The sequence below is a fragment of the Plecotus auritus genome (genome assembly GCF_963455305.1).
Source record: "Plecotus auritus genome assembly, chromosome: 7".
Classification (NCBI taxonomy): Eukaryota; Metazoa; Chordata; class Mammalia; order Chiroptera; family Vespertilionidae; genus Plecotus; species Plecotus auritus.
This window is the reverse complement of record NC_137774.1, coordinates 53,173,474-53,195,661: the sequence shown is the minus strand read 5'-3', so window position 1 is coordinate 53,195,661 and position 22,188 is coordinate 53,173,474. Positions and strand designations below refer to the sequence as shown.

General features: G+C 50.7%; 1 protein-coding gene across 12 annotated transcripts in view; it reads left to right on the top strand.

Annotated features, from left to right (window-relative positions):
• Positions 1-21,229, top strand: part of SPECC1 (sperm antigen with calponin homology and coiled-coil domains 1) — a 291,359-nt gene extending 270,130 nt beyond the window's left edge. For all 12 annotated transcript variants that reach the window (XM_080681002.1, XM_080681006.1, XM_080681007.1 and 9 more), the window contains 3 exons: positions 7,945-8,061; positions 12,295-12,354; positions 17,885-21,229. In XM_080681002.1, coding sequence (XP_080537128.1) covers positions 7,945-8,061; positions 12,295-12,354; positions 17,885-17,974 — 267 coding nt within the window. In that variant the 3' untranslated portion in view covers positions 17,975-21,229. The remainder of the gene's footprint in view (positions 1-7,944; positions 8,062-12,294; positions 12,355-17,884) is intronic.
• Positions 21,230-22,188: the final 959 nt, after the last annotated feature.

Genomic DNA, 22,188 nt, shown 5'->3' with positions numbered 1-22,188 from the left:
AAAAAAATTTTAAAAAAAGTAATACATGGTCATTGTAGAACAATTGGAAAATATACACAAAAAGAAGATGAAGAAGAAATAAGTTTAAATGTCATCTCATTTGCGTGGGCTACTGATTCTGGCAGAGGCCATTTCCACCCAGTGTTGGTGTTTCCAGGCAACAAAGGCAGATCAGATGAGCTTTGTAGAAGCAGATGCTGTGGGCGGTTGGGTTTGCTTTGCTTGCTTCTGACCCCCGGCGCTAGTGAAGCGGGCTGCCTCTGTGCTCACCCTCTGGTGTTCTGTCCCCAGTCACAGGCTCCCTAAGGGAAGGTTCTTGGGTGGTCAGGGTTAGGGTCGGCTTCCCGCGTCCCTTCAGCTGGCTTTGGCTGCAAGGAGGACAGCATCTGTATTTCACAACAGTTCTTCCTTCTAAGCACTTCGAGAGACGCAGCCTGTTTTGGAGATGCTTGGAAAGTTACCTTTTTTATATACGAGATTTCGTTTCCCCAGAACTTCTCTCACTCGGAAATATCTCGGAAGTATTTATAGACAAAGTTAAAGATGATTTTCAGTGAGTAGCTACCACATCCCTTGGGAAAAGAATCAGCAAGTTTCTTTTTCTCGTCCCTTTGCTTTTCCTCCCAGTAACCCTTACAGCAAGCACACAAGCTCCATAGCAGCAGCGTTCTTTGTAACAGCCCAGTTCAGTCCCTTCAGATGATTGGGGTCTGCCTGTCTTTCTTTTCTGCTTCCCTCCTTCCTTCTTTCCTCTATTTTTCCCCTCATTTTTCTTCCCTCTCTTTTCCTTCCTTTCTCCACTCTCTCCCCCCTTCCCCTACCCCCTCCCCCTTCCTGGTGGATGTGTGGCGGCAGTGTGCAGCTCAGTGGTTTTTCAGGAGGAGAGTGTGCCCGCACCACTAGTATCAGGGTTGGAGACACAAGACTGTCAGCACCCAGCATCCTCCTCATCAAGGAGGACATGATCCAGTCTTTTATTCAGGAAGATAATGAAGACATATCCTTGGCGAATGCTTTGCTGTCTGTTTTTCATTTTCCTCTAAGTTATTCTTTTGATGAACCCCTACGATTCAGCTGTGTGGTAACTGGGAAAAGGAGGGCATCGTATAAGTCCCTTGGGGTGTTTGTGTTATTCTCCTTCCTTTTGTCCTGGGTCAGAGGCTGCATCCGGGAGCGTTGAGGACTGTTGCCCAAAAGCTCAGCAAGACTCACAGCCCCCACTCTCCGCCTGTGTGTCCCTTCCTGCCCTGGTTTCCTTTGCCTCCCTGGTTGCTATAGTGGGACTGGATCTTAGCCAGTTCTCTGGGCCGCACACCCGCCTGGATGGGTTTCAGTGCAGGGAAACGTCACCCAGAGCTGGTGGACAGCACTGCGCTGCCGCCACATCCCTGAACTGTCCGTGTGGCCCGTCCACTGGGCCCCCTGGGAAACCGTGGGCCCGAGGAACCCCGGGCGCCCTTGGTCCTTGCTGCCCCTTCTCCCTGCTCAGTGAGGCCATCACTACGTTAGCTCCCCCTGCATCCCTTTGGGTGTGCTGAGGAGAGTCCAGAATACCACTCAAGTTATGGCAAGACAGGTCCACAGTGACCAGTAATTCGAATGATGTGGCTTTTCCAAAATGCAATGAGAGAAAGATCTGGTAAAGCATGAATCATCTTCTCTCTTTGAGCTTTACAGAACTGTGCTGCTGTGCCAGCTTGCTGCTCATTCACCAAAGCGAGCCTTAGTGCTGCCAAGTGTGCCCTCCGTGAGCAGCACATCATGTCACGGCAGTGCCCGCCGCGAGCGCCCGGACGAGCGCGCGGTGCCCTGCAGGCTGGCCTTCACCACCGTGTTGAGGCGCTGCAGACGCACACACATTTGCATTGTCAGCCAGCTGTGTTGACTCGGGAATTATTGAACTCTTTTGTTCAGCTAGAATTACAGAGATTTTCAAGTCTCTCTACTAAAGAAAACACGAGTTGGGGTGCTGCACTTAGAAGTGAGAGGGGAGAGGTAGGTTGGTTTGTTTGCTTGTTTGTTTAATTGTTGGTAGTATTGCAGGTATCTCCCATTGCCCCAGAAGTAGGAGGGGCGAGTTTCCATTCGATGGCATAATGTTCCTGGAATGAATGTAATATCACAGTTTTGGCTGCCCTCCCTCTGCCAGTGTCAGAGCAGTTCGCAGGCGTCATGTGGCGAATGTAGGAGGGGCCTCTCCTGGCCTGGGGCTGGCTCATGACCTGAGTGGATCTCTGTGTTCCTTTCTTCGAGGGACAGGGCCCGGTCTCCTCCGTGCGTGGCTCTGCCGGCCTTGCTGCGGTGCGTGGGGCTGGGCACGGTGCGCCTTGCCCGGGCAGGAGAAGGGCTGTGGGCTCCTGAGGCTGGAAGTCATTTTGGTTGATTTTCAGCCTTGGCTTTGATCTCACCCAATTTTAAATCCTAGCGAATAATTTCAAACTATTACTCACACTTATAGGTCAAAAACTGTTTTTTAATGGCAGTTAACTAAAGTACTGGGTACTGCTCAGGGCCCATTTGGCCTCTCAGAATGCTTCTGAAAATTGTGCAGATAAAGAAAAATGAGGGGGTGGGGTCATCTGTAATGTCAACAATAAAAAAATAAAGAAGAATGATGTTTTGTGGCATGCATGGTACAAGAGGTGTGTGTATAAAGTGTTTCCATGTTTATCAAGCGTTAGAGGCTTTTGGTGTAAATTGTGAAGGAATGCAGACGAGGGGGGAGGAAGAGAGAGAAAGAGAAAACGAAGGAAGCACAGCAAACAGGACATGTGCTTTGCAGTTTGACAGGACTGGGTTCCATCCTGACTCACACCATCCATAGAGCTTCAGCTTCCTCATCCACAGGCAGGCAGGGCCCACTGTGAGCAGGTCCTGAGGTTGGAGGAGAGGCAGGGACAGGCAGGGCCCACCGTGAGCGGGTCCTGAGGGTTCGAGGTTGGAGGAGAGGCAGGGACAGGCAGGGCCCACCGTGAGCGGGGTCCTGAGGTCGGAGGAGAGGCAGGGACAGGCATGTCATGGACGTTCAGCCATGTCTCTGCTTTCCACCAGCACAGTCTAAAGGATTTTCATCTTGACCATGGAGCATTTGGCTTTCTGTTTAAAATGGGGCCTTTCCACCCGGCCGGCATGGCCCAGTGGTTGAGTGTCGACCTATGATCCAGGAGGTCATGGTTTGATTCCCGGTCAGGGCACAAGCCTGGGTTGTGGGCTCAGTGCCAGTATGGAGTGTGCTGGAGGCAGCCGATCCATGATTCTCTCTCATCGTTGATGCTTCTATCTCTCCCTCTCCCTTCCTCTCTGAAATCAATAACAATATATATTTTTAAAAGTGAATAAATAGAGTGGGCCTCTGTGTTGGAAACTGCAGCACCGCGCCCACACTCCTCAGGAGGTTGCTGCCGGTGCAGTTCCGCCTGGTTATTCAGGTGCCTTGGCCTCCGCCATGAGCAGTAGCCACAAACAAGAGTCACCAGGAATAACGCCTGGCTTTCCTCCACCACCACAGCACCATAGTTGGACGGGTGTGGGAATGGGTCTCAGAGCTCCTCCGTGGGGAAAGAAAGGAAGGAAGGAAGGGGTGCAGCCTTGGAGAGCTGTGCTGCCGACTTCCTGCAGCCGCCTGGCCCTGCTCCTCGCACCCTCCGGGCCTGATGCCCACACACCTGCTTCAATGCTGAGACTCTGAGGGAAGGGGTAGGTTGTAGCCCCCATCTGTTCCTCTGCTTTTTGTAACAGAAACTCTTTGGAAACTGTAAAATCAAAGTGTTTCCCACTTTTAAAGCAGCATCCAGGCCTCAGGTAGCTGTTGGACCCAAGAAGACATTTTGAAGCCCCCAACTCCGATGACAAGCTTCCCAGGGTCCCAGCTATGCTCATTCACTCCGAACAGGGAGCCGGCCCCCAGCAGGGCACTCAGACTCCACGGAGTGCTGTGGTGTGCGGCGGTTCTGCCGGAGCCTCCCCGCTGAGTGCAGCTGAGCGCAGCCCTGAAGGCGCAGGCTCCTGTGTCTGGGCGCAGCCCTCCTGGCTCCGGCTGGAAGCAGGGAGGTTTGGTGGAGGAGACTGCATGTCGCCGTTCAGGTGAGCCGCGGCCTCAGCTTCTGTCCTGTGAAATGAGGCCTTGGACTTGCCTCGCCATTCAGGGCCAGGAATCTCAAGCTGATGTGGGAAAGTCCAGATGAAAAGCTCAAACAAGACTATACCAGGTGAACCGGTTAATAATGCGGATTTTGTAATCAAAGAAAACACAATAATTTCAAGAGAAACATCAAAAGTGCTTTATTCAAAGTAATGTCCATCGCTAGCTACACATTTCCCCCATCTTTCAGGTAATTTGTGGATACCGTCCCAATAGAACCTTTCTTGTTTTGAGGCAAACCATTCAGAGACCCAGTTTTCCACTTCTTTGTATGTTTTGAAGTGCTGCTCAGAAAGTGCATGTGCCATCGATGGGAGCAAGTGGTCATCTGAAGGAGCAAGGTCTGGTGAATATGGCGGGTGGGGTAATACTTCCCAGGCAAGATCTTTTAACGTGTCTTTAACTGGTTTTGAAGTGTGTGATGGTGCGTTATCATGAAGCAAAATTACTTTGCCATGTCTTCTGGCCCATTCTGGTCATTTTATGATCAAAGCATGGTTCAAATTTATTATTTATGCCGGTAGCAATCAGTATTAACGGTTTCACCTGGTTTTAGAAGCTCATTAATACACCACACCTTCCTGATCCCACCAAACACAGAGCATTGTCTTCTTTCCGAAGCGATTTGGCCTTGCAGTTGATGTTGATGGTTGACCTGGATCAACCCATGATTTTTTGCGTTTAGGATTCTCAAAATAAATCCACTTTTCATCTCCAGTCACAATTCGATGCAAAAAAAGACTTTCTTTCGTGCCATTGAAGCAACATTTTACTGATGATTTTTTGGTTTTTCATTTGTCTTTGGTTCAGTTGATGTGGCACCCATTTCCTTCCTTTAAAATCTTTCCCATTCCTTGTAATCAATCAGAAATTGTTTGCTGAGCAACGTTTAATCTTTCTGCAAGTTGTTTTTGAATTTGACACGTATCTTCATCCAATAATGCTTGTAATTGTTGGTCTTCAAACTGTTTCGGTTGACCTGGACGTTCTTAGTCCTTCACATTGAAATCATCACTTTTAAAGCATTTAAACCAGCGGTCATAAGTATCTTGAGATGGAGCATGTTCACCATAAGCTTCCTGAAGTATACGATGACTTTCAGTAGCACTTTTCTTCAAAATAAAGTAATAAATTAAAACTTCCCACTAATGCTCTTTTTTTGGCACGAAATTTGACATTTTTAAGCATAAAAATATCTATAATGTTAACACCTTCAGCAAATTTGACATGTGAAGTTTTGAAGCTTGCTATCAATACAACAAAATAGCATACATATCAAATCGCATGTATATCAACATATGTGTAACTCCATCTGTTGAAAAAAATCCGCATTATTAACCGGTACACCTGGTAGGTCATTTGCTTCCAAAACCCTCAGGAAACCTGACAGAAAACATATTAAACCATGTTTATTACACATTTCCATCTTTTATATAGATACTGGAGGCCCGGTGCATGAAATTTGTGCACTGGGGGAGGGGGGTCCCTTAGCCTGGCCTGTGCCCTCTTGCAGTCTGGGACCCCTTGCTCCTTACCACCCACCTGCTCCTTACTGCTTGGTTTGCTGCTCCTTACCGCTTGGCTCACTGCTCCTTAGCGGAGGTGGGAGAGGCTCCCGCCATCACGGCTGCACTCATCAGCCTTGAGCCCGGCTTCTGGCTAAGCAGCACTTCCCCTGTGGAAGCGCAGTGACCACCAAGGGGGAAGCTCCTGCATTGAACATCTGCCCCCTGGTGGTCAGTTCACATCATAGTAATCAGTCGTATTGGTCATTCCACTATAATGGTCACTTAGGCTTTTATTACATAGATACTAGAGGCCTGGTGCATGGATTCATGCACTGGTGGGGTCCCTCAGCCTGGCCTGCACCCTCTTGCAATCTGGGACCCCGCGGGGGATGTCGGACTGCCAGTTTTGGCCCGTTCCCTGCAATCCGTGCACCAGGCCTCTAGTATGCATATAAGATCTTTGGTTAATCTCCTCCCGCCCTCCCCCCTGCCTCCTTCCCTCTGAGATTCATCAGTCTGTTCCATGTTTCCATGCCTGTGCGTTGAGCATCTGCTCCCTGGTGGTCAGTGCATGTCATAGCTACCAGTCAGTCCGTCACTTAGGCTTTTATATATATAGATATACTAGAGACCTGGTGCACAAAATCCGTGCACAGGTAGGTTCCCTAGGCCTGGCCAGCGATCAGGGCCGATCAGGTTCCCCCGCCTCCTCACCTCCTCCCTCCCTTGTCACCCACGCGCCGCCACCACGTGATTCCCCTATTCCCCGCCTCCCCTCCTCCTCCTTCCCTTACCACTTGCACGCTGCCACCACCACTGGTTGCCTGCCATGTCCCGTGCCACCCCCTGTTGGTCAGTGCATGTCATAGCGAGCGATCGAACTCCCTGTCTCCCGGTCGAACTCCCAAGGGAACACTTGGCATATTAGCCTTTTGTATATACACACACACACATATATATATAGGTAGCTATATATATGTGTGTGTGTATTCTAGAGAGAGGAAGGAAAGAAGAGGGAGAGATAGAGATAGAAACATCAATGATGAGAGAGAATCATTGATTGGCTGCCTCCTGCACTGCCCCACACTGGGGATTGAGCCCACAACCCAGCATGTGCCCTGACTGGGAATCGTGACCTCCTGGTTCATAGGTCAGCACTCAGCCTCTGAGCCACTGGTCCACATTTCCGTTCTTAACACTGAGAATTCCATACCGTCTCCCGTGTGATGGGGCCTCCTGGCCTGCTTCCCTCACACCTGCCCCTCTAGCTGCCACTGCCTCTGCAGACCGCGGGTCGCCGTCCAGGGAAGTGCGGACTGGGGGCGGGAAGTTTGCATTGGGCTCGAGCTGAGGGGAGAAGTAGCCAGGGTCCACTCCAGAAAACTGGCTATCACCGCCTTTCCTCTCCGTGGCTGGTGTGGCTGCCTGCCTCCCTGCAGTTCTGAGGAGGAAGAGCCTACTGCCTCCCTAGCGGCTGCAGGGAGAGGGCAGGAAGGAGCCCCACACTCCTCGAGTCCTGTGGTCGGAGCAGAAGTGCTCAGAGCAGCGGGACGACGCTCCCTGCCCTGGCGCAGGCTGCATCTGTGCATTTATGCAGCCAGACACCTCAGCCTGTGCGGGAGAGAGGTCATGGGCTTTGGAACCTGACGTTTCGTTTGGGATGAGCTTTGTGAGCCAGGGAAGGAATCCTGTTAGGATCAGCAGAGTCGGGGAGAAGGAAGCAGTGGTGACAGGTGTGAGGATTTAGAGGTGGAGGTGCCCCCAGCTCCCAGGAACCCGGGGGCCTGCCAGAACCCGTCATCCCCGAGGACTGCCGTATGGAGCTGGGCTTGGGTTTCTCATTATTCCCAGGGTTCCTGCCTGTCCTGCAGGGAGCTCCTTGCCCCATGAGCCCCAGGATCCGTGCTTGGTGTGCCAGCGGGTGAGCTGAGCTCCGCCGTGTGTCCTGCGGAAGCCACCCGCTGCAGGAGAGAGTGTGGCGGAGGAGCGGCCAAGGCCGGTGCAGCCGTTGTTAATGGGGTTGCCCGTCGGAGCTAGTTGGGTGGTCGGCCTCCCGTATGCCAGAGGCAGACAGAGATCCGAGTGTTTTGAGTTCTGCAGCCTCTTCCTCATTCTGTTCTATGAACAGGTTTGGGCAGCAGCATGCTGTTCCTCGTACCAAAGTTGAAGGCACTCCCGGCAGACTTGCGTCGTTTCTTGTCTTGCCCGCAGCAAGCCCAGTGATGGCTGCCGTCCTGGCGCAGTCTGGCTCCGATTCTGTGATGCAGTTTGACAGTCACACTGCTTTCCCCACAGAACATCGACATCACCAACTTCAGCAGCAGCTGGAGCGATGGCCTGGCCTTCTGCGCGCTCCTCCACACCTACCTGCCGGCCCACATCCCGTACCAGGAGCTGAGCAGTCAGGAGAAGGTAAGGCCCCACCACCCGTGCTTCTCTGGAACACGCTGGGGCGGAGTGGAACCCAGGATTTTAGTACCAGGCTCAGCGACGAGCTGCTGAGCGTGAGACGCGCGTTCCCGAGGAAACACGGTGAAGGCCATTCCCTTGCCGCTGACAGTTCCCGTCACCCACTTGCCTAACGAACTCTCACCTTTGGGGGGGTCGGGGCGGGGTGTGGGGGGGTGGACCTTGGCCACCTTTTTTCAGTCTTTTCCAAAGAACCAACAAACAGCACCAAGAGGAGTTTCTCGCTTAAACAAGCTTGGGAAACGGTACATTATATCACGTTTTATAGTTTCACAGTGCTCATTAGCGCAGCCCAGGCTTTGAGTCCTTCGTTAAAGAAACCTGCGTGACTCCATTAACCCAGCGTCAGTGAGACCACAGAACATGTCCTCTATCACCTGTATCAAGAGTTGGCAAACTTTGCCTGTTCAGGGCCAGATGGTAGACGTTGTGGGCTGTGGGTCTCTGTCACAGCTAAACTCTACCACTGGAGAGTCGTGGACCATGTGGGCATGCTGTATTGCAGTGGTTCTCAACCTTTCTAATGCCGTGACCCTTTAATACAGTTCCTCATGTTATGGTGACCCCCAACCATAAAATTATTTTCGTTGCTACTTCATAACTGTAATTTTGCTACTGTTGCAACCTGTCGTGACCCACAGGTTGAGAACTGCTAGCAGGGTCGCTTAAGACCATCGGAAAACACAGATATTTACATTTTTATTCATAACAGTAGCAAAATTACAGTTATGAAGTAGCAACGAAAATAATTTTATGGTTGGGGGTCCCACAACATGAGGAACTGTATTAAAGGGTCGCGGCATTAGAAAGGTTGAGAACCACTGCTGTATTGCAATAAAACTTTATTTACAGAAAAAGACGGCAGACCAGATGCAGCCCGCAGGCTCTATTTGCCTAACGCTGACCCAAACCTCCTGCAGGGTCATGTCCCACAGGCAGCCCGTCGGGAGAAGCTGTGCTGTCCACACGTGCCCATTCAGCACGCAGTTCTTGCCGGGCATCATGCACAATAGCAAAGACCACTGGGAGAGCACAGGCGTGTGCTGTGCCTCCTGAGACTCAGCCAGCGAGTGCGGAAGCTGAAAGTAACATAATAAGCAGGCAACTGAGCTTGAAGGGCGATGGGAGAAACAGGCGGTGTGGACAGTGGGGACACTGGACGAGGAGGCTGAGAGATCTGTCTGAGGAGGTGCTTGTTAAGCAGATGGCTGAGGACGGAACCTGAAGGATCCAGCTATGCAGATAGCTGAGGGGAGCTCCCAGGGCTGGGGGCCCCGGCAAGAAAAACCTGGGGCACTCCGGGCAGGAGAGGGGGCAGCTGGAGTGCAGTGAGGAGGGGCCTGGCTGTGAGAGTCTGCACAGCTGGAGTGCAGTGAGGAGGGCCTGGCTGTGAGAGTCTGCACAGCTGGAGTGCAGTGAGGAGGGCCTGGCTGTGAGGGTCCCCACAGCTGGAGTGCAGTGAGGAGGGGCCTGGCTGTGAGGGTCTGCACAGCTGGAGTGCAGTGAGGAGGGCCTGGCTGTGAGGGTCTGCACAGCTGGAGTGCAGTGAGGAGGGCCTGACTGTGAGGGTCCCCACAGCTGGAGTGCAGTGAGGAGGGGCCTGGCCGTGAGAGTCTGCACAGCTGGAGTGCAGTGAGGAGGGCCTGGCTGTGAGGGTCCCCACAGCTGGAGTGCAGTGAGGAGGGGCCTGGCTGTGAGAGTCTGCACAGCTGGAGTGCAGTGAGGAGGGGCCTGGCTGTGAAGGTCCCCACAGCTGGAGTGCAGTGAGGAGGGGCCTGGCTGTGAGGGTCTGCACAGCTGGAGTGCAGTGAGGAGGGCCTGACTGTGAGTGTCTGCACAGCTGGAGTGCAGTGAGGAGGGCCTGGCTGTGAGGGTCCCCACAGCTGGAGTGCAGTGAGGAGGGGCCTGGCTGTGAGGGTCTGCACAGCTGGAGTGCAGTGAGGAGGGGCCTGGCTGTGAGGGTCTGCACAGCTGGAGTGCAGTGAGGAGGGCCTGACTGTGAGGGTCTGCACAGCTGGAGTGCAGTGAGGAGGGCCTGGCTGTGAGGGTCCCCACAGCTGGAGTGCAGTGAGGAGGGGCCTGGCTGTGAGGGTCTGCACAGCTGGAGTGCAGTGAGGAGGGCCTGACTGTGAGGGTCTGCACAGCTGGAGTGCAGTGAGGAGGGCCTGGCTGTGAGGGTCCCCACAGCTGGAGTGCAGTGAGGAGGGGCCTGGCTGTGAGAGTCTGCACAGCTGGAGTGCAGTGAGGAGGGCCTGGCTGTGAGGGTCTGCACAGCTGGAGTGCAGTGAGAAGGGCCTGGCTGTGAGGGTCCACACAGCTGGAGTGCAGTGAGGAGGGCTGTAACATTTTGGAAAGCAGTTTTGCATTAATGGTCGCCTAAATCTGGCTTACAAAACCTCTCCTCCCCAAAACTAACCAAAAGGATTTTAGAAATAAGGACCAAGCCCTCAATAGCGCCCAAACGGGAGAATGCAGCTGCAGTCCGGGCTGAGTGAGAGCGAGCCAGGAGCCCACTGGCTGCTCCTCTCTCCACGGAACAGAATGGTGCATGGAAAGGTGGTGGGCGCCCAGCTCATGCCCATTCACTGCCCTTCATTTGGAGGAAGAGCACTGGCGCTTGGGCCTGCTGACTCAGATGAACAGCTTGGCGAGCCCCGGCCGCAGGGGAGGAACGGGCTCCCTGGGCCCGGCACCCAGCGTAGGAGCCTCACTGTCCAGGTGCCAGATGTGCGGGCAGGGCAGTGTGTGGAGGCTGTGGGCAATGGGACATGTACAAAGTCTAAATGGGTAAAATTGCAAATTCTACTGCAACATAAAACATGAACATGTACAGAAACACTTGTCTCCCAATTACACTTAATTTACTAACTTCATTAAATTTTAATGTAATCCTAATGACTTTCAGATAAATTATGGAGGGGAGGACGCATGACCCAATGATTCTTAAATGTATCCATATGAAGAAACATCAAGAACAACCAGAAAGAATCTCAAAAAGAAGCAACAAATTAGGGAGAAATTACTATGGAGCAGTAACTTTAAAATTCCAGGGAAAATTATTTTCACCTAGTTACTGACCAAGTGTGATGGTACAGAAGAGAAATGTTCCTATACGAATGCTTCCAGAAAATATGCCTATCCCACACCCTTTAAGAAGGAAACCTGAGTATACCCTACCAGGCATTGTGCAGAAATGGACACGAGGCTCTGAAAGACTCCAGAATGAAGAGCTGCATAGGGTAGTGACATGGCTGAGTCGCAAAGAGGAGAATCCTTTGTGAGAAATGTCTTAAGTGACACAGCATCATGACGAACTATAGAGAAGGCAGTGCAGTTGGGGTGCACTACTTTGTAAGTGCTTGTTTATTGTTTTTGGTTTTCAGAATTACCCTATTAAGAGAGGAGAGAAGACTTAACTGTGGTTATAAAAAAAGGAACTGAGTGTTATCAGTTTCAATAATTTAAAAAGTAAAACCTGACAAGATGAAGGAACTTCCTCATCGTATAAAGTGGAGTGAGGAAGTGCTGTCCATAATTGATGGAATAAGAAATGGAGATATAAGGGTATTATTTAAAGTCACAAACATAACTCATAAAAGAATGAAAATTAGCCATATGGCTATAAGGAAGAAAAGAGAGGTGCATGATACCTGAGTCCTCATTTATTCCGGGAGGAAATTAGTAGGTAGAGTGAGGAGGTATTATTTTAGAAATCAAGAAACAGTGTATGAGGATGTTACCGAGCTGTGGAGGTAACACTGAAGAACCAGAGACAGACATTAGAGAGGGTCTCCCAAGGACTAGGACTGGGGAAGAACAGTTTTCTCATTTGATTATATTTAACTGTGTGTACACATTACTTTGATAATTTTTATATAGCACCATGATTCAACAAACAACTGTTGACACAGCAGAAATATATGCCGTATATCTAGACAAAGTAAAAAATAACAGAATTAATAAAAATGTATCTGATAGTCAGGAGTCAGTAATGTCATTTTTCGTGACATTTGTAACCTGTCAACTTTTTTTCTTATATTGAGACCATTGTTTGTATATTTGGCTTAAATTTTTAAGTGACTTATAGGTTTTCTATATGGGAATGTCAGTGGTGGTCTTAGCAAAAGCTGTATGTTTTTAGTTGGTAATTCCAGTCTCTCTGTCTTTTCACCTTAGAAAAGGAATCTCTTGTTGGCATTTGAAGCAGCCGAAAGTGTAGGCATTAAGCCCAGCCTGGTAAGTATCCTATTTTGTATCCTTGTTATATTTTAGTCTAATTATGTGAGGAAGAACTTTGTGTCGTCTACTAACAGTTTCTTACAGAACATAGAAATACATTTGTTGAAGATGTGTTACTCAGGATCTCTAATATAAAATTATCCAGTTGGTCAGACCACATAAGATTTAGAGAGGTTTTTTTAAAGTCCTTTTGTAAATATGTTTGTATTGACTTTCTAGAGAAAGAGGAAGGGATCGAGAAAGAGAAACATCAATTGGTTGCCTCCCGTACATGCATGCCTGATGGGGGACTGAACCGGCAACCTGGGCATTTGCCCTGACTGGGAATCGAACCGGCGACCTTTCAGGGCACGAGATGAAGTAAACCAAAGGCATGAGCACAGCTGACACTGACAGCCCAGGGCTGGGGCTGGGGCAGTGAGAGGGCCTGGAACAATGAGTACCTATGGGTATTATTTCACAGCCACACAGGGACCATGAGGCCCTGCGCTCCCATGAGCAGAGCTTGAGTACTGAGCCCTGCACAGAACCAAGGCTCACAGAGTGCTGCTCTTCTTAGTGAAAGCGGGTGTAAAACTCCACCTGCTTCCCAGGGAGGTGCGATAGGAAGTTTGATCTTCCCATCAGATTTTTGTGGCCAAAAGAAGGGGGGAACCTCCTGTAAGAAAAGGAAACAGCCAGATGAGGTTTGGAATACAAAATTGTAACACCTGTTTTGCAAGAAGCCCCTAGTTCATGCTATCTCTACTTCGGGAAGCTCCTTGGCTCGTAGTACAACGGTTGCTGGAAATATGCTAACAAGACAAACTTTAAAAACACTCAAGAAATTGACCTATTTGAGCTTGTCAGCAGACACAACAAACAAGAGGTTCGTCTACTAGAACCTAAGGTAATAAAACAGAAAGAGGCTACAAAAGACTGTGTTTAAACATGTTAAAGAGATCAAAGGAATGCAAATCATAAGGAAGGAGCATGTTATTATAAAAAAAAGATTTGGGGAAATAATCAAATAAAACTTCTAGAAATGAAAATTTGGAATTAGCAATACGAGTTGGCTTGAAAAACTGATTAGATATGGAAGAAGAGAGAACTACAGAACTGGAAAATAGATGTAAAGAAATTATCCAGGACATAAAACAGAAACTTTAAAAAAATGGAAAATAGTCCTGGCCAGTTTGGCTTAGTGGTTGGAGCATTGGTCTGTGGACTGAAGGGTCACAGGTTTGATTCCCAGTCAAGGGCACATACCTCCATTGCAGGCTCAGTCCCCAACCCCAGTCAGGGTGCATGGGGAAGACAACCAACAGATGTGTCTCTCTCACATTAATGTTTCTCTCTCTCCCTCCCTCCCTTCCTTCCACTCTCTAAAAATCAATGGAAAATAAAATATCCTCAGGTGAGGATTAACGAGGAAAAAAAAAAGAAATGGAAAACCCAGCAGTTGCATAAGCCATAAAGATGTTTTGTTTTAAAGTAAGAGACCCAGTAGTTTCAGGCACTGCTCAGTGTTGAAATCAAGGCGCAGAGTGCTTCTCTATACTTCGCTACCTCTCGTGTTGGCTTTTTCTCCCAGACCTGCTACTTGCTCTGTGGTTGAATGTGGATGCCGAGCTCCTGCCATCACTGCTATCTGTGGGCAGGAAGGAGGGGACGGGATAGAGCAAAGCCTCGCATCTTTCCCCTTTGACCAGGAACTCAGATCCCTCCAGTTCATTGGCGTTACTCTGTCACATCGTCACTCCAGCCACAAGGGAATTAGATAAAGTGAGCAGATAATGTTTTCTTTAGTGGGAAGCCTGCAAGGGAAAAAGAGGATGGGAATTACCTAACAGCTAAGAGACATGGGAGATAAAGTCGGACAGTGACTTTGTCCCAGGTCAGGTAGGAACTCCAGAAGAAGAGAAGTGGTGCCTGAAATTTTCCCAGAATGATAGAGACTACAGATTCTTAATGAATCTCAACAGAATAAATAAAACAAAATAGTCACTCAGACGAATCATAACTAAACTGCAGAAATAGCATAGTAAAGGCACGTAATCTACAAATGATTTCTACTAACCAATAATTTAAAAAATAATCTCGTAGCTTTAGCCGGTTTGGCTCAGTGGATAGAGAGTCAGCCTGCGGACTGAAGGGTTCTGGGTTTGATTCTGATCAAGGGCACATACCTCAGTTGCAGGATCCTCCCCGGCCCCAACCCTGGTCAGGGCACATGCAGGAGGCAACCAATCGATGTGTTTCTCTCACATTGATGTTTCTCTCTGTCTTTCCCTCTTTCTTCTACCTTCTTTAAGAAATCAATGGGGGAAGGGGGGTAATCAATGGGAAAACTTCCTTAGGTGAGGATTTAAAAAAAACAAAAATAAATCTAGTAGAAAATTGTCAAAGGCTAGAATAGCCAACTCACAAATGGCCAGTGACCATTTTAAACAATGTCCAGTCTCATTAGTGACCAGGAAAATCTACGCTGAAATACAGTGAGGCCGTGCACAGCCCTGGGGTGGGGACCTGAGCCATGGGAACGGGCAAGGACAGGTGTCGGAGAACCCTGAGTTCCATGAATGGTGTTTGCCAACATGTTTGAAACAGAATGGACAGTTTTCTAAAATATATTAGAAATATATTTCAAATATTAAATGTAACTCTTTCTCCAAAACTTAGAAGTAAATAGAATTTGAACCATTAAAAACATTGAATTCATTGTTTAAAATGTTGTCCTACACAAAACCAAAGCCCAAATTCTACTAACCCTTTAAGAAACAGAATCCCTAGCGTGTGCATCCAAGTCCAGAGAATTGGAAGTGAGGAGGAGGCCCAGCCCCCTGAGCCTGATTTCTCTTCCCTCTGAAGCACTAACAACTTAACCAGTAACAGGTAACTTACACCAGGAATCAAAGATATAATGAGAATGTGTTAGAAGATTATATTACGTACAAGAATACATCTTCCTTTGTTGTATTACAGTTAATAGTTGCTTCTTTTTACTTTAGCATTTTTTCCTAATTTTCATCTAATGTATGTCAGACGTTGGTGAAAGCTGGGCAGCGAAGGAGATCATCTTGTTGGCCTAATTGTCAGAGCCAGAAATTTCATTTTTCAGAGGCCTGTGAGGAGCTGCTGAAAGCATAATTAACCTCAAAAGTATTTAGGAATGTTTGTGAGCAATGTAACCAGTTCATGTCATCAACAGAATAGAAACTTCCTATATTATTAAATTTTTTTATTCAATATCTTGATGTGGATTGGAAAATAATATAATTATTCCTGACACTTTTAAAATACATCCCATCAGAATTGACAGCAATACCAATCCCAAGCTTTTGATCAAGTTCTGCTGTTAAATTAGGAAAGTACTCACTTATATGTGTACATTCAACTAAATACAGGTTTCTGGATGTAGCATATGAGTAAGGATGAGATTTTTTAAAAGTGAAAGCTCTACACTGTTCCCCAAATTTTAGCAAGCATACCCCTTCGACGGGTGTAACGCGGAGTTTCAGCCCATCATGTGACACTGAGCATCGCCACAGCGCGAGAACAGGCGAGGCGGGCTCTGCGGATCACTGCTGTCACTGCGAAGGGCCGGGTGTGTGTGCTCCCGGGCTGATGCGTCCTGGTGAGCACGTGCCCACCCGGGGCCATGCTGCCCATAGACAGTCATGCGTCAGCAAATGAAGACATTCCGTTCTTCCTTGCCAGCCTGCGTGCCTTCGGGTCTCTTTCCTGCTGTATGGCACCAGCAAGAACGCCCAGCACAGGGTCGAGAAGGAGAGGGGAGGGACGCGCCTGCCTCGTCCCTTCTCCTGATCTTGGAGGAAAGTTTTCCGTCTCTCACCACTAAGTATGGCGTCCACTTCTGGGTTTTGGTATATATTCTGTATTATGTAACATAAATTCCCTTCTATTTAGAGCTTTTTCATTAATGATTACTAGATTCTGTGTAATGCTTTTCTGCATCTGTTGATATGAGCGTATGTTTTTCTTATTTAGCCTGTTGATATGAATCATGCTAATTGACTCCTGGATGTTGAACCAGCCTCGACTGACCATGATTCAATCTGCTGATATTTATTTTATTGAGGATTTTTGTGTCTGCATTAATGTGAGAAGTTGGTCTGTAGTTTTGTGGTGCTGTCTTTGTCTGGTTTGGGTGTTAGGGTAATGCTGGCTTCATAGAATGCATTAGGAATGTTCCTTCCTCTTCTGTTTCCTGGAAGAGATTGTGTAGAGTTGGTATTACTTCGTCCATGAGTAGTTTAGGCAGGAGACTTTTTATCCTTATGTTCTGTGAAAACTTTCTTTTTCAATTTTTGTAGGTGTATGTGTGTAGAATGTTCCACTTACTCCTTCTCCACCCCTTTCACGACCAGTGACATGCTGGTAATTTCTTAGGGTGACAGGGAGCAGAATCAGTGAAATGTATTTAGATGTTGTGGAGACGGATGCCGGGCTCCAGGCCGTGTGGAGCCCAGCCTTATGCTCCGCTGCGCTTGTTTCTGCCTTTACTTCGGGGTCCTTTCCCCCGCTTTCCTGTGTCCACAAGAGAATCCGAGTTCAGCCCCAAGTGAATTGTCAAGCACATTGACTGGCACGGATTTCAGGCCACTCCCAGCCCTGTTGCCTGGCACTTTCTGGCCTCTGCTCTCCGCCTGCTTGTTGCCGACTAAGTTGGGGCAGGGGGGTAACCAAAAAGCATTGCATGGTAACAGGATTCTGGTAAAACAAATGCTTGCATTTTAAATTGGTTCGAGGATTTTGAGGTAATCCCATTCTTGGGAATGCATCTTAAGGCACTAGTTCAACAGAAGGAAACAAAACCGCCCAAAGATGCTTATTGCAGAATGTGTGGTGTGACGTGAACACAGCTGCCCCCCGAGCGCTGGCAGGTGGTCGGGCTGGGAGGTGGTCGGGCCCTGGGAGGTGGTCGGGCCCTGGGAGGTGGTCGGGCCCTGGGAGGTGGTCGGGCTGGGAGGTGGTCGGGTCCTGGGAGGTGGTCGGGCTGGGAGGTGGTCGGGCCCTGGGAGTTGGTCGGGCCCTGGGAGGTGGTCGGGCCCTGGGAGGTGGTCGGGCCCTGGGAGGTGGTCGGGCCCTGGGAGGTGGCCGGGTCCTGGGAGGTGGTCGGGGGCTGGGAGGTGGTCGGGGGCTGGGAGGTGGTCGGGGGCTGGGAGGTGGTCAGCAGTTCCCTCGGCAGCAGCAGCGTGGGAGGTCAGTGTGGGAAGCAGGTGTGGCAGTCACAGGGAACCCAGAGAAGTGGAGACCCTTAGGATAACGGAATTAAGGTGACTTCCTCCTTTCACACCTTTTTTAATGCTGCCATGTTGTTAACAGGTGAGCAGGTGGAGGTCATGTCCCATGTTTTTAAAAGGAAAGGTGTCTTCTGAGTAAGAAGAAAACGCTTTTATTTTCCCGGATCACATTTCCCACAGCGTTGGTGCTGCCTGCACCTGCATCTCCCAGGGTGGGGGTTCTGACAGCGCAGCCCTGGCCTGGGTGCGTGGTGCCCATGACCTCTTCCTTCCTCCCGCAGGAGCTCAGCGAGATGCTGCACACAGACCGGCCGGACTGGCAGAGCGTCATGCAGTACGTCGCCCAGATCTACAAGTACTTCGAGACCTAAGCCTACGGGGCCGCCAGCCGCTGCCTGCCATGGTCCCGGAAGCCCCGGTCACTCCACAGGCCCTGCCCTCACGTCCACAGCCTGGCCGCTGGGTTTCAAAGGAAGGTTCCATCCAGGTGTCCAGCTGACAAATGAGACAGAGCTGGCTCCACCATGCACCCACCTTGAATTGAGATGCGTTTGGGGTGTGAGTTGGGGAAGTTTGCTCTCCCAGGGGCCACCCTCCTTCCAGACCCAGGAGACCCCAGGGTAGCATGTCCAGCTGTGTGGCTTCTGCTGGAGCCGCCCTGAGAGTCACAGGGACAGCGGGCACTTCCTGCCAGTCCCCTGTGACCAGCATCCCGGCTTTGATTTTTATAAAAGCCTTGCCCTTCCTACCCACCCACCCCCTCCAAAAACACCCAATAAAACACAAGCATTTGCTCTCAAGCAGCCTGGAACACGCGCAACCTGCCTTCCGGGGGTACGCTTATGGTCTAGGTCAGTGGTCGGCAAACTCATTAGTCAACAGAGCCAAATATCAACAGTACAACGATTGAAATTTCTTTTGAGAGCCAAATTTTTTAAACTTAAACTTCTTCTAACGCCACTTCTTCAAAATAGACTCGCCCAGGCCGTGGTATTTTGTGGAAGAGCCACATGCAAGGGGCCAAAGAGCCGTATGTGGCTCACGAGCTGCAGTTTGCCGACCATGGATCTAGGTAACAGCTGCACACCAAGAACTTGGTATTTGGTGGTGGTGCAGGTGGGAGCCTGGCTCTCCTAGGTGGTGGGGCAAGTGGGAGCCTGGCTCTCTGGGCGGCGGTGCTGGGACTCGGTCATTCGCAGCTGCCTGTGCTCATGCTGAAGGAAAACTGCAGTGACTTCACCTCCTCCATCTGTCCTCCCAGTTGCTCCATTCCCATTCTCAGCCACACACACTTGTCCCACATGCAGAATTAACAGACAGAAAACCACTCGTGTGAAATCCCTGTCTGCTGGGGTTTGGGGTATTTGTGCAGTGAAACAGCCTACAGGTGTATTTCTTGGGATACTGAGCAGACAGCAAATTTAAACATTTCAACTTTAGACTTGTTTAGCATTTAGTACTTCAGCTGGCCTTCATGTTTGCATGGCAACAAGGGTGGTCAGAGCTGGGAAGGCAGTTTCTCTGCTATTGTAGGTCACTCTGCGTGACAGCAGAGCCCCCTCGGGCGGCCCCATTCTCCTGGGAGTTACTCTGAGCAAGTAACCACCGGTGGTTCTTTGGTGTTCTTGGCGGGCACATTGCACGGCAAATGGGGTGCGGTGCACATAAGTAAAATGGGGGTGAATTCATCAGTGCCCTTCACTTGCTAATGAAGGTGCCCTTGCTAACGCTGTGTTAGTGCCCCAGACAAGGGTCATTGTCACAGGTCACTAAGTGTTACAACAGCGCTGTCGCTGCTTAAGTCAGTCTCTCCCTGTTCCAGCCGGGCTGGAGGCTCCAGGCCCAGCCCTGTCCTGGGAGAGGCCAGTTCGGCCCTCCCTCCAGGCCACCCAGCAGGCCCACCACCCTCCACGCTGTGGAGGTTCCGCATTGGAATCTCCTGGGGTGCTGGGGAGCGCCTGGCATGCCCATCAGGTGTGGGTCCTGCGTGTTGTCTGAGTCTGGAGAGGGGCTCCTGCAGGTGCTGCTGCTGCTTTCACATCTGGCCCTTGCTTTCCAGTGGAAGCAGAAGCGCAGTCTGAACAAGGCCCCTCCTCCTCGAATGAGCAAGTGAAAGCCTTGCTGGGCCGCTTCCTGCGGGACACTTGCCTCTCCCACTGCTTCTGCCTGCTCACCCCTGCCGTGGGGGAGGAGAGCCCAGGCGGGTGGAGGCTTTTTGCAGGAGAGACCCTGAGGCCTTGGGATGGGGGCGGGGGTCAGCATCGTCTGCGCCTGGTGTAGTGACTCCCACGGGATTCAGCACAGGCTCCAGCAGAGCAGGGGATTGCCCTTTCCCCTCCCTCCATGCAGGTCCTGCGCCTTCAGGTTAAAAAGAGGGGAAATGTCGTACAAAAGGAAGACCATGTGCCAATTTATTTTTATAATTCAACAAAGCTCCTTTACTGCAATTTTGTTGCTGGTGGGCACACGTGGAGGGGAGCGTGTGTCCTGTCGGACAGCACAGTGGTTGGAGCAGGTCTGGCCCTGCTGGGTGGGAGGGGCCTGCAGGCAGCTGGGTGCCAGGCCGCCCAGCACTACAGGGTCTGGGGAGAAGCTGTCCCAGCCGAGGCTGAGCCACAGAACAGGGTTTTTAAATCTGTTTTTAGGTGGAGAGCTCAGAGCACCAGGGGAATGTGGGAAATTGATAAATAGAAAACAAGGCGGCATTAGCAAGTTGTGTCATTTCGTTTCCTGTCCTGAGGTTTTCAGAGGCTGCGATAGCCATGTTTCTCTCATCTTCCTTCAGCCACTGCTCAGTCGTTTAAAAGTGCTTGGTGGTTCTGCAGACCCTATTTTCAATGCACTATTTTTATATAAAAGGCACGTGCAATATGAAGACCCATAAGAGCGGGCGGGGTTTTTAAAAGACATAGAAGTGCATGGTCTCTGCACCAGGGTGGTGTCGTGGCCTTGAACTGTGGTTGGTCTCGGCACTGCCGAGCCTTGCCACCCGGGGTAGTGTCCTGGGGAACCGCACACGCACACTTCCCCACCCTGGCCCCCTCACTGTAGAAAGGGTGGCAGCCTTTGGGATTCCTTCTTCATGTGTTGTTCACAGCTTTTGTTGGTGCACAGGTGTTACACAAAGTGCGCTTCCCACCTGGCACTTAGCCGCCTGGTGTCGCACGGGGCTCTCCACCGCCCTCTTCCCCGATGAGGGCAGGCATTTCACCAGGTGCAGGTGCAAAGATGGAGGGTCGGGTCTGTGAGTACAACCCCTCTGCCAAATCCAGCCTCAGTTCTTCCCATCCCGGACCTCAGTCATTTTGAGACGACTACCAAGGACATGCAGTAAAGATGTGACCTAGCCGCCGTTTTAAGTGTGTTTTTACTATCTCAGCAGCTCGAGTTCGCTGGTGTTCGCTTCTCTGACCTGGTTAGGGTTGCTAAGGGCCGAGTGCTCACTAAGTTAGCGACGGGACTTGGATGCAGCCGACACACCTGTAGCCTTGTTGCTGCACAAGCTCACCAGGTGGTCCGAGCGTCCTCAGGGCGGGCCGAGCCAGCAGAGCTGGGTTCACGATCAACTGGAAGTGTCTGATGTATGACTGTAATATTTCTAATAAATATATTTTGTTTCTGTCTGATTATGAATTTTTCTCAGTGACATTTGTTAGTATTTTCTCCAGCTACCAAGTGCACATGAGACTGTTTTCAAACGAGCGTCTCCATGTCATTATTCCTTGTTGGGCGGTGATTCCCCACATGGCTGCTCTGAGCTGGCGTCACTAGAAGCACCAGAAAGGACTGCAGTCCCAGTGGCTCCTCAGCCTCCTCCCCCTCGCAGCCCTCATCCTGGGAAGAGCATCCTCCAGCCGGAGGTGTGCAGGTGGGTGGACAGCAGCCCCACCACCCCACTCGGCGTGTGCGCTGAGGTCCTGGGAGCACACACGGGAGAGGGGTATCCAAGACACAGGCAGTGCTCAGAGGAAGTTTAGTGACAGGGTGTGTTCTGGCACCAGTCTGTTGTGCATGCTGATTGGTCAGGTGATGTGCGCTGTCACTCGGAGGCTGTGCCCACAGGAGAGGAGAAAGGAAGCTGCCCCTTCTAGAATCTTCACTCCCCTGCTTCCCGGGAGGCCCACTGTCAGCAGCCTTTCCTGGGGAGCCCTGCATCTGCTCAGTGGGGCCTCTGAGGACAGCTTCCCACGCCCCCAGGCTCCGGACGCACCAGGACATCTGATTAACTGTAACCATGTCCTGCTGCGCACACGCACACGCACACAGGCACTTGCTGATGGCCAGTGTCTGCACCTGAAAAGTGATCCCTCAGTCGTTTCCCACTGTTTGGGGCCCATCAGGGAGGCCCGGACCCCCTGAATGAAGCATATCCCGGACATTAGTGTCTGATGCGTTGTCTCGCTCGCGCTGAATCAGATATCGGGCAAGAAACTCCCCCCGCTGCCGATACAGGGGCACCGTTGGTCACTGGTCTGTGGAGAGTAGCTCTGTGCACCCGGAGGCCTAGCAGCCGCAGGCCGTGGCCCCCGCGCCCCGTCTCAGTGTGTGGCGGCCTCTGCGGTTCCGGGCACACTGCACTCCGCTT